Below are 12081 nucleotides of genomic sequence, written 5' to 3'. Positions count from 1 at the left end.
ATCACTGATTCTATCCAGCCTGTCCGGCTCATCAATGAATGGCTAATCAAAGTCTAGAGCACTCCAATTCAAATGGTGGTAATGGTAATACTATTGTATCAGCTATATTCTAATAGATGGAGAACTACCTTCCCGGAAATCAATGTCAGGATTTGCATTAAAATAAAAATTCAATGGTCCTCTGAGATTCTAAAATTAATCCCACCATCAAAGCGCGTTCACAGGATTTTTATTGTGAAGTTTAGTGACTGTGCATTTGTAAGCAAACACAGCAGCAAATTTGCAGAGCAGTTCCCACATAAAGCCATGAAAAGAATGACCATTGGCGGGCTCAGTAGTCTGAGCCACAGCACAGCCAGCCTGGCTCATCATCAGGAACTGGAAGGGCAGACCAGTCACTGGGGCAGGGCAACCTCCCACATTTATTTGAGGGATTGTTGGCTAAGACACTGGGAGAAACTCCCATCTCATTTCAAGTATTGACATGGGATCTATAAAGTGTACGTGAATAGGCAAAGGCAGGACTTTGATTTAACATCTCATCCAAACGATGGCATCTCACACAATGTAGAACTCCTGTAAAAGGAGAAGACTTGCGAGAGCCTCACTTAAGCAGAGAGCCCAGAAGCGTGAGGGGGAAACTGAGTGAGGTGGAACAGAGTGAGAATTCTGTTTAAGGAATTTGGAGATGCTTCCTGGTTTCACTCTTAACAACAACAACAAGATTTCATTTATAGAGCACCTTTCACGTCGGGAGGACGTTCCAAGGCGCTGGACAGTTGGGTCGGGACCCGAGTAGGGGGGAAATGGTCAGGGTGAGGGGAGGGAAGGGAGGGAGCGAGGAGGGGGTAGAGAGTCGAGAGGGGAACTGAAGGCACGGTCGAAGAGAAAGGTCTTGAGACCGGCCTTGAAGGAGGAAAGGGAGAAAGCGGCGAAGGCACTGGAGGATGGAGTTCCAGAGCTGAAGGCCCGGCCACCGATGGTAGGGCGGTTGGGGCGGGGGATGTGGAGCAGACCGGAGCCAGAGGAACGGAGGGTACGGGCAGGTAAGTTAGAGGGATAGTAGGTTGGAGAGTTAGGAGGGAGCAAGGCCGTGAATGGCCTTGTAGGTGGGGATGAGGATCATGAATTCGATCCTCTGGGGGATGGGGAGCCAGTGGAGGCGAACGAAGGTGGGAGTGATGTGGTCCCGAAGCCTGGTGCGGGACAGTACACGAGCTGCAGAGTTCTGAATGACCTGCAGCTTGTGGAGGGAGGTGGCGGGAAGGCCGGCGAAGAGAGAGTTCCCATAGTCCAGCCTTGAGGTGATAAAGGCGTGGACCAGTGTTTCAGCAGCGTGACGGGTGAGGTAGTGCCGTAGTCTGGCGATATTCCGGAGGTGATGGAAGGCGGTGCCAGTTGTGGCGCGAATATGAGGAAGAAAGGACAGCTCAGGGTCGAACAGAACACCGAGGTTCCTGATTGGCTTTGAGAGGTGGAGAGTGCAGCCTTGGATGCTGATACTGTCACCACCTGAGGTGCGGACACTCTGACGTGAGCGAATCAGGAGGGCCTCAGTTTTGCGCACGTTGAGCTGAAGAAAGTTGTTTCTCGGCCAGGACTCGATGTCGGACAGGCAGGCTGTCAGGACATCGGGGGTCGTGGAGTTGAGGGTAGAGGAGGAAAGGTAGAGTTGGGTGTCGTCTGCACACATGTGGAAGTTAACCCCATGTCTGCGGATGATGTCACCGAGGGGGAGCATATAGAGGGTGAAGAGGAGGGGACCGAGGACAGAGCCTTGAAGGACACCGCACGAGACAGTGCGGGGGCCGGAGGAAAAGCCGTTTGTGGAAACAAAATGAAGACGGTGGGAGAGGTACGACCTAAACCACTCAAGGACAGGGCCTTGAAGGTTGAGGTGGGAGGACAAGCGGTGGAGGAGGATAGCGTGGTCGACCATATCGAATGCGGCCGATAGGACGAGGAGGCAGAGGGAGCCCTGGTCACAGATGGTCAAGATGTCATTGGTGACCTTGACCAGGGCGGTTTCTGTGCTATGGGCAGCACGGAAACCCGACTGAAGGGGTTCGAATAATGAATGGGTGGAGAGGAAAGAGCGCAGCTGGGAGGCGACAACTCTTTCAAGGACCTTGGACAGGAAGGGGAGGTTGGAGATGGGCCGGGAGCTTGATAGCTGCGACGCATCAAGGGAGGGTTTTTTCAAAGTGGGAGTGATGGAGGCAGTTTTTAGGGGAATGGGAACAGCTAGAGGAGAGGGACAGGTTGATGATGTCTGTGAGAAGTGGGGCAAGGAGGTGGAGCTGGGAGATAAGGAGTGGAGTGGGGATGGGGTCAAAGGAGCAGGTGGTGGGTTTCAGGGACAGGATGAGGTTGGTGACAGAGGGTGGGGAAACAGGTTCGAAGGTGTGTAGGGGAGGATGGGTAGGGGTCGGAGTGTGAGAGGGAAGGGATGGCGGGTGGGTGGAAGTTGGAGGGTGAGTGACCGTGGAGCGGATTCCCTTAATTTTGGATTCAAGGAAATCCAGCATCTCCTCGCAGTGAAGGTTGGAGGAGATGACCTGCACAGGGTGGCGGGGGGGACGGAGGAGTCGGGATGTGGTAGAGAACAAAAGCCTGGGTTAAATGGCCTGGCTCTAACTTTAACTGGTTCTATGCCCCCTTGTTTTCAATTCCCCAACCAGAGGAAATAGCTCTGTATCTACCCGAACAAATGCTTTTATCATCTTAAGAACCTCATTCAAATCACCCCTCAACCTTCTAAACTCAAGGGAGTACAATCCAAGTTTATGCAGCCTTTCCTAGTAACTTAACCCTTTTAGGCCTGGTAACATTCTGGTGAACTTACGCTGCAACCCCTCCAGGGCCAATATATCTTTCCTGATAGTGAAGGGTAACCAGCTCGTTTGAAGCCGGACTCAAATAGAAGGAATATGAAGTCAATATTTTCAAGAGAGAGAGGAAGGGGAGAGAAAAATAATTGGTTGTATTGAACTGAATCTTCCAGTCGCTTTCAAAAACTAAAAGATCACAGAATACATTTCACAGAAATCAAGGTATTTATATTCTGAGCAAGTTAAAGTTATATTCTCTTCTGTATTCCCCACTCCTGCCCTCATTGCTCTTACCTTCACAATGTCGTTGATCAGTGAATAGCGGAATACCCAGTCAAGGTTAATGCTTTCATTTTCCAGGATATCCTGAAAAGATAATATAAATTGGATTTCACATAAGCTTATGTTTCTGTGAGGTGGCATTACGGCACGGAATTAATCTGCCATTTTATGAGTATGGCAAATCCCAGTGTGGGATATCAGTCAACTTGCCTGAATTCGATATAAAACACTGAACATCAGTATTTGCTGTTCTTCAGCAATCGAACATAAATAACTCTTCAGCAATAACTTTTTTTACAATTCCAGAAGGTGAAGAATTGAGGAGAAAAAAAATGAAATTAAAACAAGATTGGAGCCCTAGAAATGATGTGCAGTGGGATGGATGTAGGTGGAGGGCAAAGGTGAGCAAGGGACTAGGAGGCGATGCCTGCAATCAATCACATGCCTGTAGTGAGAGTGACTCACCAAGTCACTCTCTAAAACATTCCCTTTTACTGTGGCAACAGAGGAGGCCTGGGTCTCTTTGACTTATTCTTACCTCTGTTTTGTGTCCAAAAATTGTTGTTGGGGTGGGGGAGATGTGGAATTGATTAAAAAAAATGAAAAAAGTATCGTTGGTATCATCTGATGCAATCTAAATTTATTTCCACCAAGTTTAATTCTAGAGTGAGATTGCTGCAAGGGTTGTCTTGATTTACCTTAGAAAAAAGCTTCACACAACCTTTATTCAGCGGGTTAGGTGCTAAACTGAATGATGGAGATGATGAATGTATAGGAAAAATGGGTGCGTTGGGACAAATGTGGTTTACTTGAAGCGGGGTTGGAGCTGATCAGTCCCTGTATGACTCTATTCCAGAAAGAAAACCAGATATCTTGTGCACTTAGTTTTTATTCCTTGTACATTTTGCACATCTTTACCTGAAGACTTCCTCTAGGGCAATATTCTGTTACAATACAGATATTTGGCGCATCAATGCACGCTCCAATGAACCTTGTTAAATGGTTGAACTGCACATCTCTCATCTGGAAGACAGAGGCAGAAAGAGAGGTCAAGTCTCTGTCTGGGTACTTGGACATAAATGAAGAAACGCTCTCATGTGAAGAGAGAACAGGAAATCGCTCACTTACGTGCTTCAGTTCGAATAGTACTTGTCTGGTAAGCTCAATCCGCTTCTTATTTACATGTTTGATTGCGATTAAATTACCCTAAACAAAAAGATAAATGCGTCAGTTTAACACAAAAAAAATCAAGGACGTAAGAATAAAGGCTCTAGGACGCTACCCTGTGTGAAGGACGCTATATAAATGCAAGTTGTTGTGGAATAAATATTCTCTGAAAAGTATTAAAATGTGTGCTGAGAACCAGACAAGTCAATAATTATTAATAATTTACAACAATGTGATAATCATTATCAGTGATAATTATCAAAATCATATTTCATAATATTCACCCCAAATTTTCCTTCTTCCTGGCCTCACACTCTGTCATACCTCATCCAACACACTGAATATTGTCAGCCTGGCTCACTTGGTGGTACTCTCGGCTCTGAGCCAGAAAGTTGTGGGTTCAAGCCTCACATCAGGACTTTGAATTCAGAATCCAATACAGCACTGAGGATATGCTGCATTGCTGGAGGTGTCACCCTTCGGATGAGATGTTAAACAGAGTGGCGTCTGCAGTTCAGGTAAACTTTAAAAATCCCATTGCATGGTTTGAAAAGACAAGGCAGTTTCTCCTGATGTCCTGGTCAACAATCCCTCACAATAAATTTGATCATTCAACAACATGAATTTGCATTTATATAGTGCCCTTCACGTGGGGTAGCATCCTGGAGCACTTGATAGTGGCTGAGTCTGACCCCAAGCCAGGGGGAGAGGTAGGGGGCAGGAGCCAGGGGGAGAGGGAGAGGGAGTATAAGGGGAAGAGGGAGTGGGAGGTAGCATTCACTCTATCGCTGTTTGTTGTATGCAGATTGGCTAACCTGTTTGCCTACCAAGTTCACAGACACTATGCTTTACAGTAAAATTGTGTGAAGCCCTATAACCCCCCCACTCCAAATTTGAAATGCAATATATCAAATGTAAGAAATATTATTATCATTAAACCATAGACAGAATTACAGCTGAAATTGATCTTTTTTTACCCCCAATCCACTGTTAACTACAGTGGAAAGACTGGGGAGTTCAATGGCTATCTTGAAAATCTTTTACCATCACCTTCCTCCCCCTCAGATCATCTATCCCACTGCCTCTTCGTGGGCTTTGCTGGTTAGGAGGGAGTTATGAAGCCAATGCCAACAATATAAATCCTCAATTTGCACTTCAGTGAATGAGGTATAGAGTCGGCAGGTATAGTCATGACATCTGCCTGGTATATTATCGACATTTCTGCTGTATTTTGCTCTGTGCTTGTTCCCTTGATAGTTTAAACATCACCAGCCAATGAGCAAGCAGAACCACTGCTGATAGTCCTGCGGTCATTACCTTAAAGTAGCCAGTCTTTGCAAAGAGCTGATATTTTCCTTGGGTGGTCATTAAGGAACAATAACTGGATCCTCGCTGTAGGTGAAATAGACAAGAAAGGCAAGTTGAGCAGCAATGCGATGCAACTCAAAAGTAATGCTTTCAGTAAATTCATACGCTTAATTCTTCTGCTCTCTCCTCCCACTCTCCCCATCATCCCCAAAGCACAGTTGCAGAAATTACAGTGAGCTAATTGGGTTGTGTAGAAGAAAGAGTTAATTGAGAAAAGATAATTTGGCCTATCAACTGGAACAGGCAAAACTCACTCATCAGACTCCTCTCTAAGTCTTCTATCTCCTATGACACCCTAAAATAATGAATAAAACAAACATGCAAACTACTCCAGAACATTCAACCGTCACTATATCTCCACTTTTAAACCCTTGGCCTGTTGCCCACTGGACAATATTTCCCTTGGCTCTTAATTATACAACAGACATTGGTGACTTGATTACTCAGACCAAAGATTTCTGATATAGGCCTCTTCACCCATGGGGGAAATGCTGGAGAAGATCTAAGGACTGTTACCCTGGCTGCTCCTGTTTACACCTCCTGCATTGGATACCAAAGATTATTGGCAGGAATTGGAACCTTGTTGGCTGCCTGAATCTCAGTTGGGAATATTGCTTAGCACGAGAGGGGAGAGATTAAGAGCTTGTAATATGGGGATGGGAGAAGGAATGAGTGTGGGATGTGAAGAGGGACGTACTAGGCTCCACGACCCTATCATCCCCATCCTCGCCCAACTCCACTAGCTTCCCATCACACAGAGGATACAGTTCAAGATGCACCTTCAAAGACCTCCACGGTCTTGCTCCCCCTTACCTCTCCGGCCTCCTAACCCCTACCATCCTGTTCGCTCCCTCCGCTCAGTGGGCTCCGGCCTGCTTCATGTCACCCATCTTGCTTGCCCCATTATTGGTGGGTGGGCCTTCCACCTCTCTGCACCCATCTTCTGGAACTCCATCCCGCAGTCCCTCTGTCTCGCCCCCTCCCTCACCACCGTCAAGAACCACCTCAAAACCCTCCTCTTCGAACGTGCTTTTGATCTCCCTGCTTCCCCCCTGCCCTCCACCCCGACCCCCAGCTCAGGTCCATAACTCTGTCTGTCCAGCGCCTTGGGATGTCCTCCTGACATAAAAGGCGCTAAACAAATGTAACCTTGTTGTTGTTGTGAAAGACAGGAAAAATAACCAGTAAAGAACAAGAAAGTGAAATACACTATTTTAATTTGTTGTCTCTGTAAGTATTGTTTACATTGTTGAACAGAAATACTCTAAGAGTCAGTTGCTCCTCTGCATTTAGTGTGCTAGTAAACCGCTCCAAATGACATGGTACGCTTTGTGAAGCATCACCTTGTTTATACTGTAGTAGGAGGACGCTCACTGATAGGTAGTTTCCAGCAGGTTGATAATACTGAAATTATTCTGAGACCATACAAAAATGTACATGAAGGTGGGTGGACCACTGCTACACCACGCTGCTTTTTTGCAGGTACCTAGCACTGACTAACAAAGAAGGCAAAGTGCCTCATTTGAACCAAAGCAATGATAGAAATCAATAGCAGGCTTTCAACTCCTGCTCCCTATTTTCTACTCAAGCTATGTTGAAAGACCATGTTGCAACATCAAGGTCTTTTGGCTGCAATCTACTTTTAGATTATGATTTGTGTAGTTAGCTCATTTTTCACAAACCATCGGTTTGGTGCCCAACAATCTATTTTGTCTACTGTGGGAAAGCAGATTATATGCAATTAATTTTTTTTATATCCACTATTACGATGGTGGTACCAGCGGAAAAGCTTTGTTTTTAGTAAGTGTGATGAATGTCTCAAAGCGTTCTCCATGTATGAATCACATCTCTCTGTATCCTGGCCAACAGTCCCCCACATAAATTGTTAATCCACTTCATGGCTGTTTGTAGAATATTTCTTTGCGCAAACTCTATGCCACTTTTGTCCACAAAACACAATGTCCCTACTCTTTACAGAAGTTACTTGTGAAGCACTTTGAGATATTTTGATATTATAAGCACAATAAGGACCTGGGTTTGATTCCCACACAGTGCAAAACGCTGGGCAAGTTTCCTTACTCCACACGCCTTTGTTTACCTAGTAGTAAGTAGGAACCCACTTGTTAGTTGATTGGCAGATTACTTTTCCGGGGTAATAATCCCTTCAAATTAATAATAATAATAATTTGGTCACTTAATCCACAACTGTTTGTGGGAGCCTGCTGTGCGCAATTGGCTGCTGCATTTCACCCACAAAATATACAATCAATTCACTTACAATATATTCTGTGAAGTACCCTGAGATGTCTTAAAAACATGGTAAGGCGCTATATCAAATTCAAGGATTATTACTATTATTATATCAAATGCAAGAATTATTATTATAATACCATTCCTCTTACTTATGATTCCTTCACTTATGCAAATCTGTAGCACCAACTTCATAGAACTCCCAAGAGTTTTGTTCCAACGATCCTGATAGAAGCTCAGGTACCTTGATAAAGTATTATTTATTGTGTTTATTTCCCTGAACAGATCCTGGTTATGAATTCTGTAAATCTAGCCATTGCACACCATTGATGCTGTTTTCTTTTAGCCCCATTTATTTATTCCTTGTGCTGTACCCGATTGTCCAGCCTGGTAGGGCTGCCAGGCCATCTGATATTGTCAGTGGTGGGATCCATATGAGGATAGTTGATCCTCCAATATTCGCTTGTTCCCTGCCTTGGGGAAGAGGCATATTGGACTGCCTTTCCAACCACTTGGTAAATGTCCCAACGGATTGAAGTTAGAGGCTACGCTCCTGCGCTGAATCACAGGCACAAGTTCACATTGTGCTGCTCCTTGGCACAGAGCCTGTGGAACAATAACTATGTTATTCTGCGCAGACATAGCTGCCAGAAGCCTGTGGAAGTCATATTGCCGTGACTGTCAGACAGCTTTTGTGTGTCTATCTTGGGTTTCGGGGGTGGGTGCTGCTTTTCTTGGTGGGGAAAGAATCAAAACAGTGTGTCACTTTTCTCTGACTGAAATTATCAAAAATAAATAAACAAACAAACAAATAAATAATGTTTAAACACTTTCCAGACTCTACTGTGGTCAGGGAAAGAATGTTATCCTGATAATTACAGGAGATACCATTATTAGGTCTTTGTGATACCCAGTTGACATGTAAAATGGGTCCTTCACATTGAGCAGAAATGCAACGCTGTTTCATATGTTTACAGAGATTAAGGCAGGAAGGAAGCAGCAACAATCAATAATTAATCTGGAGACATGTGCAAGACTTTTCACTAATCCAAGGGAGAATGTTTTATCAGCGGAACGATGGAAACTACTATGAGAGTCTGTTCATCAGCAGCCTTTGCCACCGATTAACAATCCCATTATGAATGTTTATGATTAAACACATTCCAGACTTAGAATTTATAACAATGCAGCTTCCCAGTACAAAGCACTGGTTTGCAATCTGCCCCATCTAGGACCACTCCACATTCACCTACAAGATTAGGTACATGTCACTTCAATGTTGGGCAACGATGCCTTGTTTTAGCGCAGAGCTGTCAGGTGTGTCTTATCACTGGAGCCAATTCAATCCCAAGAAGATCATGTTTAGGAGACAATGTGATACCTATTTATTGACCTGGGAAGGGCAAGTTACAATATATCAAATAAACGAGTTGTGAGGTTCTTAGAATTAGTAAATAATGGGCAGACTCTCGTCTCTTTACTAGTGCTAAAAATGAACCAATCACCTCAGTTTTATGCAAGTGTGAAATTTCACTTTGCAATCCGGAGTTGATGGTTCAATGCACAAACAGCATTATTACTGCATAATAATTTTAATAATCCTTACATTTAATATAGGGCTTTTCACATCAGGAGGACATGTCAGCATGTCATGTCGCTTCACACTATAAAATGTAATGACATTGTATTTTGTAGGCAAATATATGCTGCAAGTTTCCAGTCATCTATTGCAAACAACATGTCAAATTGGTAGTATTTGTTTTCTACTTCATTTGTGTAATAATTTCTGTGGGAATGTCTAGTGGAGGGGATATGAGAAGGGTGGAGGATGCCAAACTGTTGAGATGTGGCAACATAGTTTGGATGCATATTCAATAGAGCTTTTGCTCTATTGGATGAATATTCAATTCAGTGCTTTGGGACGTCCTCCCGACGTGAAAGGCGCTCTATAAATGTAATTTTGTTGTTGTTGTTGCTACATTACCTTTGGGTTCTAAAAATTTCTAGGGAGTACTTTCCCCCTGGAGATGGTGTGGTGGGCTAGGTTCTGCAATGGGGGAGGTTTGGGTGGCTCTGTAAAGAGTGAGCTTGATGAGCCAAATGGCTTTTTCTCATGTTCTTACAGATATGGCAATATGACTATAAGGATGGGTTTTCTGCAAAGGAAGAATAGTTCACATGGGTTTTTACTTGACTGTGCGACTGACATACACACATAATAAAATAAGAACAATAATCCTTACGTTTAATATTGTGCCTAAAATGTTGAAATATTGCAAAGCATTTCACACAGAATACTGTCAAGTGTGTTGACAGCACACTGTAAAGAGAGAGCTTTCCTGTCACTGGGCTCTACTGTGTACTGGGTATTGTCTGACTGGTGCCAACTCTGGAAGCTGGCAAAAGGGAAAAAATGTGGCCTACAGCAAGCCCAGATTTCCAAAACCTAACCGGCCACAGAGAAATAAACCATCAACTCATATAAAGCTAAAAAAAAAAAAGTTTCTTCGTATTGCCAAGTCTGTGAAAACCAAGGCACTTGGCTTAAAATATTTTCCCCAAGAAAAGTTCAAGTGGTCACAACAACAACAAATTACATTTGTATAGTGTCTTTCACGTTGGGAGAATGCCCCAAGGCACTAGATAGTCAGGCATTTGGACCCAAGCCTGCGGATTGGAATCGGGAGGGGTGGAGTGCAGGGAGCGTAAAGGTAGTAGGGTGATCGAAGAAGCCTATTATTATTACGTCACTTACCAATGACAAGGTGAGTCTGCTGCCAGCACCCTTCCGGTATTTGTCACAGTTTCCCAATTGAAGTTCTTCCCAGCGGATTCTCCACATCATCCTGGCTAGCTCCTTCTCCAGCTTTAGTTTCCTATTCAAAGATCATGTTAAACAGTGACTTTAAAATCCTTCACTGCAATATCAGCATCCTTTTTCAACGTCCCATTAGCTGCTGGCTGGGCATCCAGCTGGGGATGGGAGCTGATGAGGTGCGGAGGGGAAAGGTGACCAAAAAACACAATCATAGAGTTATGCCTTGAGACTTCCCTTGAATGTGGTGAGGGAAGGAGGAGTCAGAGGGATTCCCAGATGGAGTTCCAGAGAGTGGGGGCAGAATGCTCAAAAGCCCACCCAACGATGGTGGGCTGTATAGGATGAGGGACATTACCAGCTAGTGTTCACTGAGCGAGGGGAGCAGACAGGTCGGTAGATTTGAAAGAGGTTGCGGATGTAGGATGGAGCCATGGAGGATTAAGTGCTTTAGTGCAGTGGGATTGACAAGCATAACCATCACTGAATATACAGGGAGATTTGAACAAATTTTCATCTGCCTTCCACATGAGAAAAACATAAGCGTTGCTAAAAACTAAATAATATTGAATCACACAATCAAGCATTCCAAGCATGCCAAAAACCGTCCTGGTGAACGCAGATTAAATGGTCACATTCTGCAAGTACCTGTAAACAAGAAAGCTGGATATTCCAAAAATAGCCAGCGTAAGACCCGCTCCCAGGGCAACGATTCCGAGAAGTGGCAAGGTAACTTGGGAAACAAAAACAGAGAAGGTTTATGTCAGAAGACTCAAAACCCTGGTGTTTTCAAACTTCCCCTTTATGACTCTGACTATGAACAGCATCTGGCACTTTGCCTGGAAAACACTTTGGATATTCCACACAACAAGCAGCACATGCTTCTCGTACAAATACACTGACATTAAGTTGAGATGAATTGCTCTTCCTCTTCTTCCGTTATATCAGTGCACTCAAGATTTCCACATAATGAAGCATAAATCACATTTTGCCTTCAGCGCAATAAACATTTGCTGTACGGGGCCAGATCTTTCGCTATCCGCTCGGTTAACGTTACTTCCCAATTTTCCGTGGTGTGTTTTGCCCTCCACTGGGCAAGGCCGTTTGTGCAATATGTGCACAAGCTCATGGTACGTTCTTTACAGTCCTGAGAGTAGAACATATTAATTGAGGGTGGGCGGCAGAATTGCCAACCACTCAGCTGTATCTGTAAAAACACACCCATTCAAATGGAAAGGGAAAACATGCTTATATCATCACCATACTATTTGCTTGAATAATGTACTGCCCTAATGTGGAACCTTTCCACAGCCACGTTATTTAACAAAAACAACAAATTGTATTCATATAGCGCCTTTCAGTTAGGGA

The 12081-nt window shown here is 44.3% G+C and overlaps 1 protein-coding gene across 1 annotated transcript in view; it reads right to left on the bottom strand.

Annotated features, from left to right (window-relative positions):
- Positions 1-12081, bottom strand: part of LOC103181010 (atrial natriuretic peptide receptor 2) — a 63064-nt gene that overhangs the window by 23818 nt on the left and 27165 nt on the right. Inside the window, exons 7-12 of the mRNA XM_007897193.2 lie at positions 11362-11446; positions 10654-10774; positions 5598-5672; positions 4242-4319; positions 4032-4136; positions 3126-3197 (exon numbers count right to left, since the gene is read on the bottom strand). Coding sequence (XP_007895384.2) covers positions 3126-3197; positions 4032-4136; positions 4242-4319; positions 5598-5672; positions 10654-10774; positions 11362-11446 — 536 coding nt within the window. The remainder of the gene's footprint in view (positions 1-3125; positions 3198-4031; positions 4137-4241; positions 4320-5597; positions 5673-10653; positions 10775-11361; positions 11447-12081) is intronic.

The sequence above is a fragment of the Callorhinchus milii genome, unplaced genomic scaffold, assembly GCF_018977255.1.
Source record: "Callorhinchus milii isolate IMCB2004 unplaced genomic scaffold, IMCB_Cmil_1.0 Scaffold1, whole genome shotgun sequence".
NCBI classification, from domain to species: Eukaryota; Metazoa; Chordata; class Chondrichthyes; order Chimaeriformes; family Callorhinchidae; genus Callorhinchus; species Callorhinchus milii.
The sequence above is the reverse complement of the archived record's forward strand: the minus strand, read 5'-3'. Positions and strand labels throughout refer to the sequence as shown.